The 22257-nt window shown below is 42.5% G+C and overlaps 3 protein-coding genes across 4 annotated transcripts; 1 reads left to right on the top strand and 2 right to left on the bottom strand.

Annotated features, from left to right (window-relative positions):
- Nucleotides 1-909: 909 nt before the first annotated feature.
- Nucleotides 910-7618, bottom strand: nsun6 (NOP2/Sun RNA methyltransferase 6). 2 transcript variants are annotated; one of them, XM_080514643.1, is made up of 12 exons: nt 7569-7618; nt 6687-6788; nt 6453-6608; nt 6279-6367; nt 5996-6102; nt 5673-5826; nt 5492-5573; nt 4007-4126; nt 3605-3749; nt 3358-3503; nt 1684-1809; nt 910-1611 (listed from the first exon to the last, which is right to left on the bottom strand). In XM_080514643.1, exons 2-12 carry the CDS (start codon nt 6759-6761, stop codon nt 1432-1434), a joined length of 1380 nt encoding a protein of 459 aa, XP_080370769.1. In that variant the 5' UTR covers nt 6762-6788; nt 7569-7618; the 3' UTR covers nt 910-1431. The 2 variants fall into 2 exon arrangements, with proteins under 2 accessions (XP_080370769.1, XP_080370768.1); XM_080514642.1 differs by having other exon boundaries at nt 910-1809.
- Nucleotides 7619-8670: 1052 nt separating this feature from the next.
- LOC308143953 (ADP-ribosylation factor-like protein 5B) lies at nt 8671-15171 on the top strand. The gene is made up of 6 exons (XM_080514913.1): nt 8671-9004; nt 11161-11221; nt 11303-11450; nt 12690-12773; nt 12886-13037; nt 13834-15171. The coding sequence occupies exons 1-6, from the start codon at nt 8959-8961 to the stop codon at nt 13880-13882; spliced, it is 540 nt and encodes a 179-aa protein (XP_080371039.1). The 5' UTR covers nt 8671-8958; the 3' UTR covers nt 13883-15171.
- A 727-nt stretch (nt 15172-15898) lies between these two features.
- Nucleotides 15899-21462, bottom strand: maf1b (MAF1 homolog, negative regulator of RNA polymerase III b). The gene is made up of 8 exons (XM_080515121.1): nt 20907-21462; nt 20034-20122; nt 18132-18263; nt 17882-18044; nt 17665-17786; nt 17238-17357; nt 17042-17134; nt 15899-16952 (listed from the first exon to the last, which is right to left on the bottom strand). Exons 2-8 carry the CDS (start codon nt 20114-20116, stop codon nt 16928-16930), a joined length of 738 nt encoding a protein of 245 aa, XP_080371247.1. The 5' UTR covers nt 20117-20122; nt 20907-21462; the 3' UTR covers nt 15899-16927.
- Nucleotides 21463-22257: the final 795 nt, after the last annotated feature.

The raw sequence follows: 22257 nt of genomic DNA, 5'->3' as shown, positions 1-22257 counted from the left end.
CCAGAATTCTATCAAGACATGCAGCCACTGTTAATTCTACATATTTACTAACGTGATCTGTTGAGACTAACATAAATCATCAGTTAACTCTGTTTAACGTCAAGTTTGTAGTTTGAAGTGATTTCACTGTATCGACAAATGTCCAATATTCAGCTAAGAGCGTTTTAATAATGTTCAACTGAGCAACAGCAGCACACACAAGGACATTTATAGTACAAATAGAACACAATGATCACCTCACAGAGGCAAACGGTCAATAGTTTTGATTGCTTTGTGCAGATTTTCCTGTCTAATACTATGTATTTTAAATATGCTTTAATCCATCTTTAGTTATGAAGCATGCAAATAATTTTACTCCAAACCTAAAATGAGTCGAAGGATATTGTGAAATTAGAGCCGAGTATATTTAGTTGGATGATTATTAAACTTGTTGAAGCATTACATGTCTGACTGGTAAATAAGCGTTAGCTAAAGTTTAGGTAACTCATCTTACCTCTTAATAAAGTCACTCATTGAATTGTAATTCGAATTCTATGTTTCGTGATATTAAATTTGTTCAAGCTGCAACACATTTGTCAGTGAGGAAACAATGGACCCATGAACACAGTAAAACTTGGATTTCTTACATAGACTGAAATACTTGATGTGTGAAGTAATTCCAGGGGTAAAATTTGTAATTTCTCAGTTGTATTTTTTTTTTATGTTGGGATTTTGGATACATTGTTAGGCCAAACAAACCATTTTACTCATCACTTTGTGCTGTGGATGACACAATCTGAGGTTTCATTATATGTATGAATAGAATGACTTGTACTCACATCTGCTAAACTGCATTAAGCAGTGTTGAAAAGCTTTTATTAAATATTTATTTGCTGCCTTATACATATCCCAAAACAATCACAGAACAAAACTTGTTTTCAACCTTGTTGAAGTTGGGAGAATAATTAACGTACTGATCGCAGACGTCGCCGGCGCTAATTAGACGTCCCGGTTGACTCCAGCCCGACCAAAGACTCACACTAAATTGTTAATACCTCCTATGACCTCTTTCTGCACACTACTTCCTGATCCGTGCTCCCTCGTCCAGCGAATCCACGGTCGCCATAGCAGCTGTGTCGTCACTGTTGTTATGGCGACACGAGCACTGCTGCATTCGCCAGCACTCATTCAGTCTTCATCCCCACGTGCCTCCTCTCTCTCTCTCCCTTCCTCGCTCCTCCTCCTCCTTCTCTCCCCTGCCCTCAGTGTTTATAAAGCTTATCCCTATATGGCCCGTAGTTTTAGAGAGCAGCTGTTAGGAGGCAGATGCTGTAAACAGCGCAGTGAGCTCTTTGTCAACACCGGCCCGTCAGCGCTCACACAGTGTCGTAGTATAAACACGGTTGTTCCCGTGTCGTGTGACGGGGGCTCGGCGAGAAAACGTGCCAGTGATCACTTTTTCAGGAACTTGGCGATGAAGAAGCCGATGGTGTCGCAGTCGGCTCTGCGGGGGTCCATGCCGGTGTCTGCCGTCTGGTCCCAGCTCAGCTCGGGACTGAACCTCTGGAGGAGGCGCAGCTGCTCGGGTGACAGGCCGGCTCCCAGCATGCCCTCAGCCCCGAGGTGAGGCTCCTGCCATGGGGGAGAGCGAGAGTCAGAGGCGCTTCTCTGGAGTCTCTGGATGCGTTTGTGGATGGGCTTTACCTGTGGCTGAAGCGTGAGGCAGGGGAAGGTGTGGAGGGCCCAGGCGACCTGCTCCTCGTTCTCGGCCAGCGTTATGGTGCAGGTGCTGTAAACCAACACGCCTCCTTTCTTCAACAACCGCACGGCCTGCACCAAGACACCAAGAGCATCCCAGCTGGACTTCAATCGCTATTTTAGAATATTTGTTCTCAGTGGGGGGGCCTGATGCAGCAGTTGGACACAAGATATGGTTGGGGGGGGGGTCTTTTTCCCAGGGTGCCTTTTTTTTCTATCAAGATTTGGCAAAAAAGCGTCAACATAATTTAAATTCTGAATATCTCTGTATTTTTTTATGTGTCGGATGGTTCAAGTAAATATTTATCACGGGAATTAAAGAGGCTTTATGTCAGCTACCAGGTGGTCACAGTGAGCAAATCCATAAACACTCTGCGCTACTGTGAAAGCAGAACTCACATTACGATAAAAAACACAAAAATGGCCGACCCAGGACTGAAAGTGCAGGAAAAGAATTAACAGCACTGCCCTCAACATGATTTCACTGCAGCTATTACCAGTTTAATCATTGTCTGTCCCGTCAAGAGTTTTAGAAACCAAAGAACACCAATTTTGGGGGGAAAAAGTGTGTTCTCAAATCAAGATCTATCTAAAGCCGAAACTATTAAATACATACAATTAGATCCCCTGTTGTTGTCTGTGTCTGTTGTTCAGTGACGAAGCACCCCAAAACAATCAGTAAGTCTTTGACATTGATGTCTCCTATCCTGTAAAACTCAAGTCGTGAGGATGACATTTCTGCAGCTCATCTTGCAATAAAGTACGTCCTTATTGTTGTGTGTACTGCCCCCTAGTGGACAACACCAGTCATCACAGGTTTAACTCTCACTCGTCACATAATTCAAAGCCTGCCAGCGTGTGTCGCATACAAGCACTTGCACATATATCCTTCAGAAAGCCGTCTGTCTCCAGCCCGCGCGCTGAATAACCTTGAAGAGACTCTGACAGACACTGATGGAGAACTACGTGTCAGCACAGTAAATGATGTCCTCTGTGCTGGACCTCATCCGACAGCCTCAACTCAAGTATTTTATGTGCATGGGGAATACTGAGCATGTTAGGGTTCGGGTTATGTTAACCCCCCCGACACACACACACACACACACACTTTTTTTCTTTCACAGCTGAGCATGTCGCTCCTTCAAAGACACATTTTATCAATATCAGTATATCTGTCAGGGTTTTAAAATCCTGTTGTTTGCCTCAATAACTTGTTTAAAAAAAAAAAGAAGTTGTAACTTTCATGCAAATAATTTATGGTGGATGTCTGTATTTCACTTAATGCCACTCAATCAGATTTGTATTTGCAGAGGACTTTGAGAGCATTTAGACGTACAGGCATTCTCATGAATTATCACGCACACAGGTATACAGTGATCTCAGTCAGTGTTTAGGAGATTGTGGCGCCTCATCACCTTTATATAACAAATAGTTGTCAGATGCTGACTTAAAGTATGAACTATCTCATACAGCAACATTCCAACATGATCCACTTGCACTGCAGGCTAGGGTAAAGTATTTATAATGTTGCCACCTAGGGGTCAACATGAGTTACTGTCAACTGACAGCAGCAGAAGACACAGAGTGAAGGGTGGTGAGAAACACAAAAAGTAAACATACCGCATGAAACAATTTGCGCTGCAGCGGCTGGTAGGAGCGGAGCTCCTTCAGGCTGAAGCTGAAGGCCATGTTGGGTCTCTGTCCGAGGCCGCTGCAAGGAGCGTCCAGCAACACCCGGTCGAAGCTCTCAGGAGGAAATGGGGGGCCTGGAAGGAAGCACGTAACACTTTAATTATGGGACTAGGAAAAAGACAGCCAGATTTACAGCATTGAATCACAAGCAGGAGGCAGAAAGACAAAGGTTCACCTTCAGTCAACTGAGCAGGGTCACTGCTCACAGCCTGAGTGCTGTCAAAGCAAAATGTTTTGATGCTCCGCAAATTCAACATGTGTGCATTTCGACAAATGCGCTCGATCTTATTTCGACTCTTCTCCAAAGCCACCACCTCCCCCTGTGAGGAGGAACAGAAAGACAAAGTCAGAAACGGGACACTTAAACAGCCACTGACACTACTTTCCAATCAAGCCAGTGACTTTAAACAAGTGAAATAAAGGCCACACTGAACTAAAACAAGATTTTTTTTAACACTGCATAAAGCTGAAAAAGACAAAACAATACACACCTCAAAACATGTGAATACACATTGATTTAGAGATAAAAACATAAAATCCTGAAATGTAACCGTGGGTCTGCAAGAGTTTAGGGTACCTGATCCCCCATGAGAGCGGCGATGTGGCAGGTTTTTCCTCCAGGTGCAGCACACATGTCCAGGATTCGCTCTCCAGGACGAGGGCCAAGGACGTGACCCACCACCACAGATGGTAGATTCTGCACAACAGAGGCACAAATTTTTTTTTTTTTTTTTTAATTCTGCATGCCTCAAACGTGGGAAAAAATGTCTCTTAAAAGACCCAAAAGTTAATTAAAAAAATAATTCTAAACAGTACTAATCACCTTTTTCATTATTTCAGTTTTTTGTATTCTCTATAATAACTGTTATTATTTGTGATTTGGGAAAAAACAAGACATTTTAGGCTGCCTCTAAGCTTCAAGCAACAATATTGAAATTGTTTCCATCTTTGTTTGACACTTAGAAGACACATTTATGATCTTAAAAGGTCTATATAGCTGAGATTTATTGTCTCTGTACGCACACCTACCCAATAAAGCTGGCTGTGCGACAATGTGAAGGTACGTCATTGCTACACAAAAGGGGGGGGGGGGGGGGGGCGCACTTCAACATGACAAGCTGTACAAACACATCCAAGACAAGGGCTTAAAAGATAAAAAGGTTTTAAAAACAGTTGAATCCATTACAGGCTAATATTAGGTATTGTTCTTGACTGCCTGCTGGCACTGACAAAGTATGATATTCATGAAAATCAGTGTGGTAAGGTAAGTTTCTCTGGTTCAGTGTAATCAAAGTGCTTTACGCCGTCTCATTCACGTACACATTTACGGGGACAGCTGCTGTTGAAGGAATTCCAATTTCTATCAAAGCAACATTGTGATTTAAGAACGACTCGTTCTACCAGTTGAGCCGCTTCAGTTGTATCCATGCGACACAACTGCTATGCTATCCTTTTGATGGTTGCGGCAGAATATTTCCAGTGTTTGATTGAAAAAAAGAAATAACAGTAATCAAATAAATCAACAAAGTGTCTTAACCTCCAACAGCGCAGGTTTGGTTGGGAAAGGACACCGACTGTAAAACTTGGACCAAATCAAACATGTGGATCACAAGATCCAACTGAACGGAGCAAAAACATTCAGGAATCTGTAGTTTCAGTGAAATACTGTACTTTCTCAAAGTCTACATGCAAAACCCTATCTGTGACCTCAGGTTATGAATGAAAGAGGTGCCATTAAATTATGAAGATAACCATTAATTTTCAATTCAATTCCATCTATCTCTTGTGCAACGCAAGTGTTTTTCCAACATACTCAATTATGCCTGCTCATATTTATTGTAGATTTTATGTGACTTCTCATGTGAGCCATTCGATACCTTGAATCGCTTTCATTTTCTATACTCACTTTAACTTTCAGTATCTAGTGGTTATGTGTGCGTGTCCATTTGACTGGACCAAAGAAGCTCATTTTACAAAAACCGCAGTATGACGACTTAATTGAAAGACAGTGATTAAGAATAACCTTTACATGATGTTATAAGTGTGTAATCAATAGAAATACCTGAAGGAAGGTCAGGCTGGGCAGAACACCATCAAAAGAGGGACTCTGGTAAAGAGGCTCCACCATCCGAATACCTACACCTCTAAAAGCAGAGTCAGTGTGAGACTCTTTGGGAGAAAGCTCAGATTTTTTTGAAAACATAAAGAGCCATGAAAGCAACAGGGGCACAAAGTGCATTCACCTGGCAGGTTCACTGTTACAGAAAATGCTGGATCTGTCCATTTCTGCAACTCCGTTTCCCACAAACACCTTCTTGCCCTGGAAAGTCGTGGCCCCGCGAGTGCAGTTGCCATCGAGGTCAGAGAAGACAGACACCATATCCCCTACCTTCATGTCTGAGAAAAAGAACACAGCTCAGGATGAAAACATGAAGTCAAGTCAGGCAAACTGATCTTCATGTCTCAACAGAGGAGAGAGCCTGGATACCATTTTCTATACAGACAGATCACATACACTCATATGGGAATGGAAACCCCCATTTTTTTTTTTTTAAGTGAGTCTTACACTTGGGGCTGGCGATTATTCCCTGGGCGAAGACATGAGCTCCTCTCAGTACGGCGTTCCCACACTGAGCGCCCACCACCACCTCAGAGCTGAGCTGCTTCACAGGCCTGAGAACACCGGAGGAAACACCGACACCCTCCGCTCAGACAAACGGTCTCACTGCTGTGATTATAACTGCAGTTGTATCTGGAGTTCCTGAACTTCCATGTGGTTTGTGGGCTCCAGAAATATGTGGTGAGGCCAGCATATTTTCTTTGACTTGGCTCAACCATTTCTCACATACCTGGGGCCGTTGACAGGAAGAAGCAGCACATCTGTCACTTGTGGGTGTGGAAGAATCTGAATGTGGTTGTCTGAGGAGCTGGACATCTGCTGCTTCAACAATAACAACATGCCGAGAGATCATTCCGAGTCTGCTGAGCACATCCACAGTCAAACTTACAACATACAGACTCACCCTTTTCAGCTCCTCTCCCAGCTTGTCGTGGATTTCTTCCAAGGGAGCCAGATGAGTGCTGGCCCGCACACAAGTGTATGACGGTGGATGAGAGAGACACGTGAGCAGCTTCTGGAAGCGACATTCAGCATCTTGAGGACCCGCGGCTGCAAGAACCTGAACACAACGGAGTGTTAGGAAACCAAACTTTAGGCGAAATAATTTCTGATTATCTATAAGACATCATTTCGTTACCTCCTTGTTCATGAAAACACTCTTAAGATATTCAGTCACTTCAGGCTTCAATGAAATCTTTGGAAAAATCAACATGTCTTCAGTTTTTGACACAACTCCAGCCTTTAAAAAAAAAGAGTAAACAACTTTGAGTTAATTTGGAGATGAGCAAAGTGGTGAAAATGTGCAGAAGAAGTTGGGAAAGACCAGTTGGGTAAGAAACAAAACAAAAGCTTGATTTATTCTGCGCATTTTGATTATAGTATGATTCAATCTTATAACTTCATGGATATGTACTCAAATAGGAACAATTGTGAGTGAGTAATGATGACATTGATAACTCAATTTCAAAATGGAGTGACATTGTTTGAACACTATAAAATGTCTAGTTATATATCTTGTCGATGTACCAATCAGTAAATAAAAAGGAATGAGGTTTGAACCATTTTCTTATGTTTTTTTTATAGTCAATTAACATGTCCCCATCTTAAGAGAAATGAAACTTAATTTAAGATTTTAAATTCAGGTTTAATATTGTAAATTCCGTTTATTGTTTTGGGTATAATAAAGCAACACTCAAATTATCAAACACATTCGATTCGCATCTAAAATGTTAGTATGACAATAAACACTGTGTGAGCGTATAATAATAATAATAATAATAAAGGCTATTCAGAGAAGCGCGAAAACAGACACGAAAAACACAGACAATGAAGAGGAAATTAATGCATGAGGAATCTCTTTTCACATCTTTCTATCAACCACTGTGATATTTCAATGCGAGATGGTCGAGTAACAACTAATATTCTGTAGCGGTAACCGAAGAAAGAAATATATGCTCCCAACAATAAATAACACGTCGGAGCAAATATTCGTCATGCCAATTTACATCGTAATACTGACCTAAACGCTGTGATACTGGTTTTATTCCTCTGTCTGTTACTGTGTCTTACTTTTTCACATGTGAGAGGCTGCTGTCATTTCCGTATACGTCACCAGTGCGATCACGTGGCGCATAGTTGTTTTTGTCTTTGTGCGCGTGCACTTACCGGTATTTGGATATCATTTCTTATAATTTAGATACATATTCCTTCTTCTTGACAAGTAAAAGAAGTCAAATATTTTTCAGGAAACATTCGGTTTCAAAGTGGAGCACACACATTTGTTATTAGTAAAACCTAAATCTATCTATCTATCTATCTATCTATCTATCTATCTATCTATCTATCTATCTATCTATCTATCTATCTATCATTATTAAAACGTCGACAGCACTGGGCATGACAAAATGTAGAGGTTGTAAAATAGCAAATAAATAAATAAGAAATAACAAGAGGTAATTTAAAAGGGGAAGAATAAAAACCGAAAAAAAATTATTCTTTAAGATTATAATATTCTGATAATAGCTGAACTTAATCTGATGCTTAGAGATAGAGCTTTCTGTGATTAAAAATAATCGTTAGTGTACTCTGAACAGGAAAAAATGTTATTGAAGATGGACGGAAGGACAATTCAATATCGAATGGGAAATCATTTGCAAAAATAGTGGACAGAAGAATGACATGCACATTAATGGACAATATTTATTAAGAAAGGAAGGAGAGAGTCCCCAAAATAAAATCCCCTCCGTTGGATGAGTCTATCTCACTTCTTCAGCAAAAAAGTGAACGTGATTTGTGCACTTTTGTGCATTGTGATAGCTGAAACATAAACCTGTTGTATTAAGCGACTTGTGACTGCATTCAGGAAAGATATGAATTCTTTAAAGGCTCGTTAATTAAAATTTTACTTTCCTGATTTGTTTTAAGCATCTATTTACTTTATCACACAGAGATGGAAGATGATAAACATTAGATAAAGGCCTTCAAGTAAAGTTTCTAATAAAACAAACGTACAGGCTTTTACGTCATCACGCAACCGGAAAACCACTGAATTGTGTGCGTTGCGTTTCTCGCCGTAGCACCGGAGCTGGCAGCTAACGGGCAGAGGGAGCGGAGTCGTCAACCAGCGCAGTCCAACTCCGAGCTGCTCTCCAACAACCACTCCGGTCTGGACACTCTGTGGAGGCTTCACGGACAGCCCGTAGTCAGAAGTCACCGCGCCACCGTGTTTATCCCTTCCTCAGCTCCGTTCTGGATGTTACCGGGTCGCATGGAGTCCGTGCAGAAAAGAGACCATCCAGCTATTGTGAGCTAGCCGCGGACTGCGCCGTGCGGACGAAGAAGCGGAGAAGCTCGGAGCTGCCCGGCCGCGGTACGGGACGGACAGAGAGACGTCGGTATCCACCACAACTATGGGCCTCATATTCGCCAAACTCTGGAGCTTCTTCTGTAACCAAGGTGGGTGTCGGTCGGGGAACGGCGTTGTTGCGGCTCACTCACCCCCCTCCCCAGCGAGCCGCTCAGGCGGGGATAATGAGAAGTGTTAGCCCGTTAGCACCAAGTGAGCAGCGGTAACAGATGGGGGAGAATTATCTCGCCGCACATCTTTTTGACTTCAGCACTCCGGCTGCCCTGCCAGCTGAACCGTCTTTGTTCCACTCGCACGACAACAACAACCAGTTCAACGGCACTTTTGCAGACAAGCTCAGTCAGCGGACACCGCTGCTATTAATCTGTGTGTCAACCAACGTGATTACCTTAAGTATCATAGTTGTCAGTCAGCACAAATCCTCTCTTTGGGACTTGGGTGTAAACATTTTTCTTCACTTTATGGAGAGTTTCTTTTTTTTTCAGTCTGGCCTCACTCAGAATCAGATGTGCGTTGAGTGATTTGCCTCACGGGAAAATCACAAATCATGCAGCTGTTGCTCCTTTCTCGTTTAATACAATGAGTTAGGAACTATGGATTCTCGTTTTAGTACTAGATGTGGGTAATTTTAGCAGAAATGATTGCACAAGCTTACAGATAATATTGCCCCTGTGTAAAACAACACATTTGAAAAGAATGTTCTTTAGTAAATGTGAACATGTTATTGTACTTGGAAAATTATTCATCAAATAAGACGGGACAGCTCACTATTCAACAAGTAGTTAGTTCTTAGGGGGGGAAAACCCTCATTCAACAGTTTGATAATAAGGAGTAACTGGGGAGCGAATGTGAATTCAATCATCGGCTGCACTAAAAATAATTAAAATATTCTGGAAAAAGTCTCTGCACAGCAGAATTATCTGAAAGCGATAGGAGCTGGCTGTGACCTTCAGGTGTTCATGCAGAACTGAAGTAAAAACCTCTGAAAGTAGGGCTGAGCATCACTGCATTCACCAAATGGAAACAGGAGCTAGACACAAACAATATGCAGAGAGGTCTCCTTCTAAAGCCCATTTTAATTGAAGTAATTTGACTGAATCATAGTAATGCATTGCTTTGGGTGTAAAACTGGCCTCGCTGCAGTCTAGACTTATCACCCACTGGCAATATTTGCTATACAAACAAAAGACAGTCCAAAATGATAGTCAGCTAGAGGTCTGAACTAGTCCATATAGGGAGAGAATTGTTAGTGCACAGAGCAACAAGTTAAAAACTTAAATTTCCACCGCATTGTATTCAGTTTTTTTTCTTTTCAGCACAGAAATTTAACCTGATCTCACAGAGAATTAGTGTCAAGGCCTTTGGTGGTAACTTCTTTCACCGCTGTGGTAATACTGCCTGACCTGGAGGACGGCAGCCTCTACACCTACACCTACTTACCATCCCTAACTCTGGCTTACACTGATCCCAGTGTCAAGTTTCACTCACTTAAGGAGATTACAGTGTGGACTGAGTGAAATCGTCTGACTCAAAGTTGCCTCTAAATGCACGTAATCAACGCAGTGTGGACAGACGGAGACCAAACTTACCAGACGGGACTAGGGATACTTGTAAAATCTTCTGGTGTTACTGTAAGTGTGGATGAGCATTTTAAATTCACAGTGACTTTGGGTTTTTTTTTTTTGCTCAGCTGTTAATTTTTGCTGAGCGAGTGGACTTTCGGTAGCTCCTCTTTGAGGAAGCGATACACATGTAGCGTCCTTTTAAAAACCCTGCACGGTTTAGCATCAGAACTGTGAGGCATCTGAGCAGACTTCCTTCCTCTGGGGCAGACGGAGGCCTCAGGAGGGCATAAGAGTCAAAACACTCGTCTGGGCTATTTTGTCACAAATGTGTCTGCTCTGATTTGGTATTTGCTCCATCTCTGTTTGCCTCGCTTCACAGTTATCAAAACCCTCACTGTTGTTGTGGCCTGGTTTATGAATGGAGAGGGCTTGCTGTAGTCCTCGCTATGTTTGGGAAAAATGAGGTCAGGAGGACTCGAGGAAGGAAGGAAGTTCAGCTTTTATGATTTTCAATGTGCCATAGTGAATGGCGTGAATGCCTTCTGTGCCACGTAATGTTTTTACACTGACTGACATGTTTTAGTTCACACTTTTTTTTTTTTTTTTGCCTCCTGGTAATTGAATTTCCTACAGATTATAGGGGGGGGAATCCCAATGAATGGTCTGTGTTCATTTTTCAGAGCACAAAGTGATCATCGTGGGACTCGACAATGCAGGGAAAACCACTATCCTCTACCAGTTGTAAGTACTGATACTTCTATTTTTTGTGAGCTTCTCAAAATGGGCCCGCTTGCAAATGCTCACTCGACGATTCTGCCCAAGTTTGATGAACGAGGTGGTCCACACATCGCCCACCATCGGCAGCAACGTGGAGGAAATCGTGGTGAAGAACACACACTTCTTGATGTGGGACATCGGAGGGCAGGAGTCCCTCAGGTCCTCCTGGAACACCTACTATTCCAACACAGAGGTGAGAAACGCAGCTTCTTTCCGCCGGACTGTTTCCCCTCCGAGCTCAGCAGCTGGCGTGTTTGTTCAGAGTGCAGACGGCAGCGGGGTCCGCCCAAAGTCAAGAGGTCAGCGCAATCACAAAAGCGTCTGAAATGTAAAGCCGGGGGTCAGCTGCTGCTCTCGCCGTGGGGGCAGATGTGTGGGAGATCCTGGAGGGAGTTTCACAATAGTAACACAAACCCAATTCATGGCGTGGGATATTCAGTAAAGGGCTAAAATAGGCCTGTCAGACCACACATACACAACCTGATTCGTCCTCTTTTGTTCTGCTTTGTTGTCAGAAAATTCCTATGAAATGAACTAGGTTGTTTGTTTGTTTTTGTTTTTTCAAATTTTAAGTAAACATGTATAATAATAGATTTCTCTGCATTTATATACTTTTTTTTTTTTTTTTTTACTGTGTCAGACCAAAACAAACCAATAAAACTTTTTTTTTTTTTTTTACTGCTGTCTGACACTCACACTGATGTTTTAATGGTAAACTAATTTGTTAAATGGCTGCAACTTTCAGGAAGTTCTCAAGCTAATTTTCTTCTTTAAACCCATTTGTCTCCATTTGATGGTTTTCCTGTTTATTTAACTTCAGCAAAAACTAATTCTTCTCCTTGTATATACGTTATTATATGTTTGTTCCACCTTTGTTGTGATTGTTCTTTTAAAGCATTATTTTCAAATTCACACTGCTTATCGGTAATGAAGAAAGCAACTGTCACATTGGGCCAACTGAAGTAAACCCCATAAACTAAACTTGGTTAAAGTTTTCTGATTCTATTTCAAGTTTAACGAGGCGGGGCAAATAAATGTGAAAAGTCCTGCTACTTTCACTTTCAGGCATTTTCCCGTCATCAAAGATAATATGGTTTTGCGTGTGAGCAGATTGGATGCTGGCCTCACTGGAGTAACTTGTTTTCCTCTCTTCATTTCAACACCGCAGTCATGTGAAGCTACTGAGATGTGGGTCACATGTTGGTCCATTTTCTGGCTTCCTCTCAGGTCACGTCTGTCACGTCTCTTCAGACGTTGGTTCTTTTTCTCATTTTATCTCAAAAAGGAGCTGTTAGTGTAGCGGCGCCCTCTGCTCTTTATTGATGCGGCTCTGGGCCCGGAAGTGACCTCCTGCCATGTTGTATTTAATTGCCTGTGAATGTCCTTTTGAAAAGAGGTTGCTGGGTGTGATTCGTGCCTTTCTGCTCTGCAGTTCATCATTCTGGTGGTGGACAGCACAGACAGAGAGAGGCTGGCCATCTCTAAAGAGGAGCTCTACAGGATGCTGGCTCACGAGGTAAAACTCCCATCTTAACGTCTCCCAGGCGGAATTGTTTACAGCTTGTGGTTGAAAAGGTGGCAGAGAGAGCGAGGTCATAGTTTCATTGTTCTCCGTCCATCTCCCTCAGGACCTGCGGAAAGCAGCTGTGTTGATATTTGCCAATAAGCAGGATATGAAGGACTGCATGTCTGCGGCCGAGATCTCCAAATACCTCACGCTGAGCTCCATCAAAGACCACCCCTGGCACATACAGTCCTGCTGCGCACTGACAGGAGAGGGGTAAGACACGGCTGCTGATTCTGCACAAGTGATAAAGTCAATAGTTTAAATATACTCTATAATGCACACTGAAATACTATCAAGACCCCACCCTCGTCCAGCTGCTGAGCTCCCCCGAAGCCACAGCTAGGATACACACATTTCATTTTATTTGTTTAGAAATCTACAAAGAAAAAAAACTACCATTTTGTGATGTTGTATAGTTTAAAGTCACATGCTGAGCTTTTTAATTTCAGATTTTAAACTGCACTGACCTCTGCAACCCACCAGATGTCACTGTTCCTTCTGGCTTTAGAGCGCCAAGAAATCATCAGCATTGACTATAACATGAAAGATTTTTCTGTTCATGCATCACAATGTTTATAAAAGGCTCAGATATTTAGAGTAATAATAGTAATGGCTCAACCAGCTGTGACACAGCTGGTGGATCGGTTCATCTGTCGTGCTTCCATCCCATCTGTTCACACTGAAACCAGATTAGGTTATTTGAGTGTGAGAGTATGGCCCATCAAGACTTTTTTTTTTTCTTCTTCTCCACATTGTTGTTGGCTGCTCAGATCTATTTTTGTCCCCTCACGAATTAGGACAAAATAGTAGTGGCAAAACGTCACTCTAGGAGCGCAGCCTGCCCCACACTTGCAAAGAAAATCCAGAGCTGCTGTTTTCCAAAATTACACGTTTGTAATGTATACTTCTTATTTCTGCTGTCAGGATGGGAAATAAATGTCCTCCCTGGAAGAAACGGTCTCCCTAATTCTTGTCTTCCCAGCACTAATCTCTGTCCCTCTTTCCCCAGACTGTGCCAAGGCCTTGAGTGGATGACCTCCAGAGCTGGACTCAGATAGCCCCCGTCTCTGCCTGCGATGGCCTGTCTACCTGCACCACCGCCCCGCGGTGGCACAACATGTTGGCTTATCGTTTACTTCTTCTCTGTTCTTGTTTTTTTTAAATGACAAATTTTGGAACGCTGCATCGACACTCCTCCACAGAGGGATAGTCTCTGTGGAGCTGGTGCTCGTCCTGGTCAGCAGGAATAAGGAAGAGACCTTTAAATCAGACTCTCATCGCAGAGGAGAGGACTCTCCCACCAGTGACACTACATAGAGATCACCTTGCATTACAGTCAGATCAGAGGATACCAGAAGCCAAAGTCCAGACACGGACCAGGTCTGTTGTGGCTTTTTTTTTTTTTTTTTTAGTTGATTTGTCACAAAACAGTATTGTGGAGGTTGTTTTGGTGGAAGTGTTTGTTACACTGCACAATAACTCATAAAGTTCTCATGACGTCTTCTGACTCTCAGCACAGCTATTGATATCCGTTACGTTTGATTTCAGTTTCATAAGCTACTACTGTTGGTGGTTGTTTTTGAACTAAAAAAAAAAAAAAAAGACCTTACTGGTGCCACATTGAATCATGGGAAACTACAGAGTCCTATTTTATTACCTGTGAGCCTGTACTTGGGCATTATTGTGCAGAATGGTATCATTCACAGCATTAGCATGCAATTATTTTTCCTTTGTGTATCCTCATAAGAAACAAACTTAACCGCTACAACATGGTTTTAAATGCAAGTACAACGCTCAGTTTTATTAACAGTATTTTAAATGTAAATGCGCTGTTTTTTTTTAAGGTATGCATTATGGCTTATTTAATTTTATTTCCTCTTCGTTGACGCACATCTGTGCGAGTTGGTACCGAGTCCTGTTTTGTATCAACGGAAGGTTGCCGATTTCTGCCTCCTCATCTCTTTTAACTCATACTCCACCTTTTTTATACTTTTGAAACAAAGGGATCAGAACGACTGGCCTTCAAACAGGTGACACACTTTTATGGGAAGCCGAGTGTTCACTCGGTTGTTCTGTAGCATAAACATGAGCTTAATGGCCGTTACATAGTTCTAATACTTGATCCTCAGCCTTAACCGAGCTGTTCCCAGTGTATGGAGGGCTGCCTGTGACTTTTTTTTTTTTTACTCCTTTTCCCATCTCTAACCTGGAAAAAGAATTCCTCAAACTTGCTGACAGATCTATGCACGTGTCACTTTGAAACCTTGTAAACCTTCTACAAGTTCTGCAGTGGCCAAAAAAGGAGGAGGTGCATTTCATCAAGTCAGAGTGAAAAAGGAAAAAAGAACTGAACCATCAGGGTCGGGAGGGGGGGGGGGGGGAGGTGTTCCTCTGTGTCTCTGGATATTTTGTGAGGAAGGTTCTTTTTACACCAGCAGTGAGAAAGTGAAGCGTGCAGCCCCCCAGAACGCCGCAGCTTTGAGGTTCACAGCTTTTTACCTTGCGCTCACAAAGCAAGGAAACCGATCACATACTGTGTGGTGACGTTCAGTCCGGGTCATGTACTGTATTTCAGCTTCATTTCCAATAAAAGTTTGTTTTGGACTTTGACCTGTGATTTTCTCTGTTAGGACAGTGTTTACACATGAAAATGTAAATTGAAGTGTATATCGAGGTAATATCAACTGAAGGGATGGAATGACTTGTTTTGCTTCCAACCACAATCTAAAGATGTAAGACATGTGACCTTTGTTAAATGAGAAAATTGATGTACCACACAGCCATGACTATTTGTACAAAAAAAAGCCTCTGCAGAAATGAAGCACATTTAGCTTTATGTTTTGATCCATTGATGTCGCTCTGCAAACAGACAAAGACTTGTGTTCAATGGGATTTTAGGCCGCAGTGAAAGTGGTATTGAAAAAGGCTTTAGCCCTGTTCAGTGTTGAATGAGGACTGGCAGTGGCATAAACACCTTTTTACTTTCATTCACAAAAAAAAGACTCCCAAGTTTCTTTGGGTAAACATGTTGCAGATCCCTCATTTGTTTTGAAAGACACACGCTGAAGCTGCGCTGATCCAAACACCAGTTTTATTCACAGCTGCAATATATTGGCTGGTCAAACGAAGCACAGAGCAGTTGATAAAAGACACAAAACTCCAACCTACTTTTTAAAGAGTATATAGGGAAGCATCAACTTCTACAAAAGGAATCTCTTGTTTCTGTCTTTCAAACTGGACCATACATTCACTTTTCACTGAAGCCTTTGTGCCGAGGTAATGGGCAAAGAAAAAACACTGGCATTGATAGGTTCGGGGATGAGTGGGGTTAAATCTGGGCAATAAAAAAAAAAAAAAAAATACTGAATTTAGACAACACGCAAAGGAACTATAGTAAATGCTTGAGTGCAGTTATGCTTTCAAAGCTGCGGCCCCGTCATCAGGACTTTCCTTGTTCTGTTAGAAAGTTACAGACGAGCACACGGGGTAAAGATGGAACAAGCTTCAGTAATAAATGAAACATTTTAATTTGAAAATAAAAAGTTCTCACAGTAACTTCACACAGGGAGAGCAACAGAAAGCAGCTAAAGTTGAGGAACAGAAGAGCTCTCGGCTGATCACTCAGTCTCTTTAGGAACCGGGCCCATTTCCAGGTGGGGGATATCAAAACTTCAATCAGTTTTTCATAGATGCTGGTGTTTTCTGGACTCCTCTTTGTGACATCATTAACAAGCAACCCAACCTCTCGACAGTCTTTTCGTTTCCCAGCAGACCTTCAGCTTGAGCGTCCATGAAGTGGTCTCTTTGGAGAAGCTGGGCTGAACGTCTCGAGCTCCGGGTCGGGCAGGAAGAAAAAAACAAAAACAAACGTATACTTGGGAGAATCACCAGGGGACCATCACAGATCGTTCACTACCACCGATGCAGAGTCCGCTGCCGGCTGACGAGAAGGACATGCATTAAGTCTAAAGTGTGAAGATGACTTTGGACGAGGCGGCCACATCCCACGAAGAAAAACAACGACATAAGAAGTAAATGGAGCGAAGAAATGGCTGAAGGAAAATGCCAAGATGGAACATCTTTGGCTGAGGCGTGTCTGACGTCTACACGCACAGAGCTCTGGGGCACCTGAGGGGAAGAGGAAGGACCACGAGTTACGAACTCATTTAACTTCAAACTGCTGCCATGTCCTACAAAAGATTTCGATCATGTCTCACCTGTCCTCACAGAAGCCATCCATCTCCTCTTCATCCTCCAGCTCCATGTCCAACTCGTTGTCGAGACAACCATGACCATAGCTGCTCAGGACGCTGCAGAAACAAATGATTTCAATGGTCAAACTCTTTCAGTTAGAGCGTTTCTAAAATCCACCTGATCTGAGAAGTAGTGGTGAGAAGTGTTGCAGTTACCTACCTGATGGAGCGACACGTGAAGAACACAATCCGCTTCAGCTTCTTGTTGTAGAATAAGTAATTGAAGGACCACAGACTGCCTTCCTCGCCGAAAGGGTCCGAGTCCAGATCTGGGTTGTAGCTACGAACAGAAGTTACATTCTATGAAAGCTTCCTTTTGATTTAAATCGAGCAACTTCCTGCAATCTATAGATGCAACTGAAAGAATTACAATAAAGTCAAGTGTTTTGTTAGTCACTGTCACACTCACAAGGTACAAAATAAAAGCTCAAATCAGTTTTTTTTTTAATTTACAACAAAAAGAAATGTCAATTAAATCTTAAAAAGGGTGTATTTGGAAAATACATGACTATTAATAAGCTAAAATTATGAAAGAAAAAGAAAAAAGCGCGATATTCTTACACTTCTAACTTAAAGCAATCTGCTACCTGTAAATGTCGCAGCCCTGCAGGTTGATCTCCTGGTCCATGGCGTTCCACAGCTCAGGCCCCAGGGAGTTGAACACCTCCCCCACGGCAGAGAACAGGCTGCTGTTCACTGCATTCGCCACCTGGAGACGAATGCCAGTCAGTAATCGGTAAGATCAGGGCGCGAGACACTCCCGTCTGTTGGGACGAGAAGCCGCCTGCAGGGAGACGCACTGACCCAGTTGAGGCTGGGCTCGCGGCTGAACTCGTGGGCCCGTGCCGCGCTGAAGTCGTAGTCCGGCCTGAAGGACTCGTTGAGGGTGGTGATGAGGTAGAAGAGGGTCTTCCTGCAACACTTGTCACTCAGAGGGTTCTCTCCATCCTCGCTGCTCTTGCCCAGCCTGCACACGCCACAAACAAGTTAAATACACTCCACAGAAAGCCAGAAACCTCATTTCCAGGCACCAGACAGGAGCTGCAGTACTGACTGTGAGGGGCTGGTGGCGCTCGTGGACTGTGGGGGAGAGAGGGCCTCCAGGACGTGTGGCTCCCCCTCCTGGCAGAACTGCTTAAACATGTGTTTGTCGTCTCCTGCCATCTTACAGGAGTAGCTCTCGATCCTGTCACACACAAAAGAAGAAGCCCGAATATAAACACCTTTTAAACAAGTTTCCAATTCAAAACAAATTTAAATAAGGATTTTACATTCTATTTAAAAATACCTCTGGAGTTTCTGTGATGTCATTTAGCCGATGTTTGTGTAATTAGATCATTTGAATTGTCTTGCATGCATGGGAAAAGAGACGGTTCACATATTTCTAAAGTTGTTACATAAATTGAATTCTTTTCTACTGAGGTTGCAATAATTAGCCATTGTGTTGAAGAATTCCTGGACTAATCCATCCAACATTTGTGTTTGATATATTTCAGGCCCCTGCAGCATTGAGATGAAGAGTGTCACATCAGCCCCCCCCCGCCCCATCACAGTTTAAATACCAAACGCATCCAGCGAGCTCGCAGTCTGTCTGTTGATAAGAGGTCGTATGTTTCCACTCCTATCTGTATGAACACCTGACAGCTGGGTGCTAAAATGTCCTGCGTGCTCCGTCATGTTTCTAGGTCAGACGCTGCCGATACCGATACCGATACGTGAGAGGCTGCTGTGCACTTGTTTATTTTGCCACTCCTACCTCTCAAGGTTATATAAGAGCAAAAGGTTTTGCAACTCAGGATTGGAAAGGGTCTCAGTAGGCAGACTATCCCGACAATCTAAATATAGGAGCATCGGAGGACGACGGAGTGGAAATAGATGCCCTGGTATTTCACCACAACACAGCTGACCGGCCGCCTAAACACCGCGGGTAACCCGAGGACTCTGAGGAGATCACAAACACTACATCATTATTATTATTATTATTATACCTACTGATATATTCCCACTTCATAATCTATTTAGTTAGAATTGGACTTGTGCTTCATTTGTTAAAATGTGCATATTTGAAGCACTGTGCAATGTCTAAGAGTCACACTACTGAGTACAATTTCACATTATTCCAGTTCTTCTTTACAAGCCTGCAGGAAATACCATAAATGTGCTGGAAGCTGAACGCGCACACTATTAGCTCCCGGCCTGCTGCCTCACTAATCTCCTAAGCAGTCTGAGCAGGCAGCCTGGCAGCCCCAGAAGCACTCGGCCATCATGCAGTGTCACCATGCGTGTGTACATACACCACACACTCCACCTGACGGTCACCCGACTGACTGCATCTGCATCACTCTTTGTCACAACAGACACCGAAGCGTCGCTTCACCACCCCCACACAGGCTGGGCTGCATATCTGTACAACCCACTGCCCTTTATGCAAGCAAACCAACAGCCTATCCTCCAGCTTTACATAACATCACTGTTGTTATTTATTAACTTTCCATCCTGACTCTGAAAGTGGGACTTCAAGTGTAGTAATTTGTTATCGTGATATTGTGCAACACATTGCTCGCCCTACTACCCCGTTTATGAGCAGTGTGAGCTACCAGCCGTACCTCTCATACTCTCACTCCGCTGTGTAAATTTCAACCAGGCAAGAAGTTGCTTTTCGAAAACAGTCATGGTTTTTACATTAACTTAATGACTGGGCCTCAACAACTGTTGCTCCCGTTAAGCCAGTAAATCTACTCTACACAAATTTAAACTGTAAAGCTATCAGTCACCTAGAATGGAAGTCTGTGCATCAGGGATTAGTGTGCGTTTGCCTGTTTATGTATATTTAAAGACTCCTGTGCTGAAGTGGTACAGCTCTTTGGAAGGCGACGAACCGAAACAGTCTGATAAGGGATTTATGATTGCCCAACATTCAAATTACAGTCGGTTAGTGTCCATTTCTGACTCGTACCTGCCGAGGATGCGAGAGTCCCCCATTTCCACACACAGCCGGGAGCTGAGGGCTTCAAAGCTGGAGTTTTCCAACAGTTTCATTGCTGTCTGTAAGCAAACAAAAAAGTTCTGTTAGCAAGTCTTACTAGGACAAAATGCACTTGTACTCCAAAGGTCTTCATTAGTTTTATGTACTGGACCGTCTCAGGAGTGCCAACACATGCCAAAGAGATTATAAAACTCAATTGCTTTCGTTTTTTTTTTTTAACTATTGGAATTGTGTGATTAGTAATCCATCAAAACCATACATGCAGATTTTTCTTGTTCAATCCAGATACGTAGCTTCTGACTTCTGCTCTGTTGACACCAGATATGATGTACTGATGAAACCGAATTAAATATGATCCGTTGTTTACAGAATCCAGTGCAGTCCAACTGACAGGTCGAATATGTGGAAATGCATTAGTACATGCATATTACAGATGTTCCTCACAGGCTAAGCAAGTAGTACACAATTACATCAGTCACGCATTATAATAATGAATAAGAATTAACAATCTGATCCGAGATAATTATGATGTTTGTCATTATTCTAAAGCAGAAACATTCCAAAAATATCTCCAGATTACGTCTCGATGCCAAGGTAACCGTTACCTGGCAGCAGGACAAGTCGTCCAGTGCAGCCGTCGTAATAGAAATCATAATAAAGAAAATAGAGTACAGCTATGAATGTTTGACGGTCTGTTAATATGTAAAGGATTTTTTTTCCTACATCAAAACATTATTTCCTCTTGCACAACCCGCCGCCCCTCCCCCACCCAAGTTAATCGTCTTTCTTCCTGGTTCGCGACATCAATTTAGCAACCAGGAAAAAATATTTTAAGACACTTACCTATAATTTCAGCACAGACAGAATCCAGCAGGTCAAACGTCGGTCGGCTCTGTGGTTTGATACTCGAGCCTTTCCTCGGACTGTTAGTCGGAGATTAAACGAGCCGCGCTTTGTTGTTGACCAGCTAATGTCAAGTTAGCTGTTAGCTTCGGGTTTTTTTTTCTTCCTGCTGTTGACGCTCCTGTCTTCAGTTCGCCAGCCGAGCTATTAATTCGCAGCACTCGCGTTCAAGCATCTTCCGAAAGCACTCGGTCGAAAGGGAGTTATTCTGAGGCCTTTTAAACTTATGCAAAAACTGCTCTTCCCGATTAAATGCGACGAGATTAAATCCAGGGACAGTTGTCGTACGTCGGAGTCTGTCTGCAGCGGCATCCCTTTCGACCTGATTTTACCAAAGCGATCTGGATTAGCGGGACCAAGTCGCCTTTTTTCTCAGCGACTCGATCGAGGGGAAAAAAACGAGTAAAAGATTAAAATAAAGCTGGTGATCTAACAGAACGGGTTAGAGTTGCTGCAAATCGTCGATTACCTCAACAACACCTCTATTCTCCTCTAAACAACGGAACCTACTGTACAAACAAGCCCAGCCCCCTTTCTTTTATATAGACTTGTCTGTTGTACCCGCCCACTTTTGTCTTTTCGCTGTTTTGATTGGATGGTTCAACCTGCCAATTTTGAACGTAAAATAATCCGATTGGTAAAAACCTTCTCGGTCTCCAGGGTGAAAGAGAAACCCAAAGTTCCCAAACAAGAAAGGGAAATTCAGAACTGCTCACTGGATACAAGATGTTTATGTCCATTGTCGCAGGCCCGTAAAATAATGTAATTATAAAATACAAGGATAAAAACATGGAAATTACACAATACCCGTTTTGTTATTTGGATCAAAACATTCACCATGAACCTGATTTCTGACATGTCATCTGTAGAGTTTTAGTTTCTGTATGACGCATTATGGATCAGGTGTGTCCAACACAGGATGCACAATCAAATAAGATATATAACATATGATCAGAATATTATGATTAACATTAATATAAAAAAGGGCCCAGAAACAGGACAGTGAGCTGGACATCATTGGACCAGATCTGCAGGTTGAAGGATATATATATATATATATATATATATATATATATGGTAATCTGCTACCTTACTTTGAAGTGTTTAATCAGAACTAATAAATAAAGGTCAATTTCTCTTTGACATAATTTTACAGGGCTTTCTTTTGTTAAAGGCTGTCTAATTCAATATTTACAATGTTTTGTATTTAATACTTGAACCTCTCTGAGGCTCCTTTAGTTTCAAATTGCAGCATGGTCTGTGGTATAATTGCTGATGTTCTCCACCGTTC

Source organism: Blennius ocellaris (genome assembly GCF_963422515.1).
Source record: "Blennius ocellaris genome assembly, chromosome: 19".
In the NCBI taxonomy this organism is placed as follows: Eukaryota; Metazoa; Chordata; class Actinopteri; order Blenniiformes; family Blenniidae; genus Blennius; species Blennius ocellaris.
Note: the sequence above shows the minus strand (reverse complement) of the source record. Positions and strands in the feature narration are given on the sequence as shown.

Excerpts from the sequence above, each read along its gene's own strand:
- LOC308143953 (XM_080514913.1), top strand. The coding sequence starts at position 8,959 with ATGGGCCTCATATTCGCCAAACTCTGGAGCTTCTTCTGTAACCAAG. Across the intron at positions 11,451-12,689 it reads CCTACTATTCCAACACAGAG|TTCATCATTCTGGTGGTGGA; the intron begins GTGAGAAACGCA and ends TCTGCTCTGCAG. Across the intron at positions 13,038-13,833 it reads TGCGCACTGACAGGAGAGGG|ACTGTGCCAAGGCCTTGAGT; the intron begins GTAAGACACGGC and ends CTCTTTCCCCAG.
- nsun6 (XM_080514642.1), bottom strand. The coding sequence starts at position 6,761 with ATGTTGATTTTTCCAAAGATTTCATTGAAGCCTGAAGTGACTGAATAT. Across the intron at positions 4,127-5,491 it reads CCAGCCTGACCTTCCTTCAG|AATCTACCATCTGTGGTGGT; the intron begins GTATTTCTATTG and ends TCTGTTGTGCAG. Across the intron at positions 3,750-4,006 it reads CCGCTCTCATGGGGGATCAG|GGGGAGGTGGTGGCTTTGGA; the intron begins GTACCCTAAACT and ends TCCTCCTCACAG.
- maf1b (XM_080515121.1), bottom strand. The coding sequence starts at position 20,116 with ATGAAACTGTTGGAAAACTCCAGCTTTGAAGCCCTCAGCTCCCGGCTG. Across the intron at positions 18,264-20,033 it reads GACTCTCGCATCCTCGGCAG|GATCGAGAGCTACTCCTGTA; the intron begins GTACGAGTCAGA and ends TGTGTGTGACAG. Across the intron at positions 17,358-17,664 it reads CAGGGCTGCGACATTTACAG|CTACAACCCAGATCTGGACT; the intron begins GTAGCAGATTGC and ends TTCTGTTCGTAG.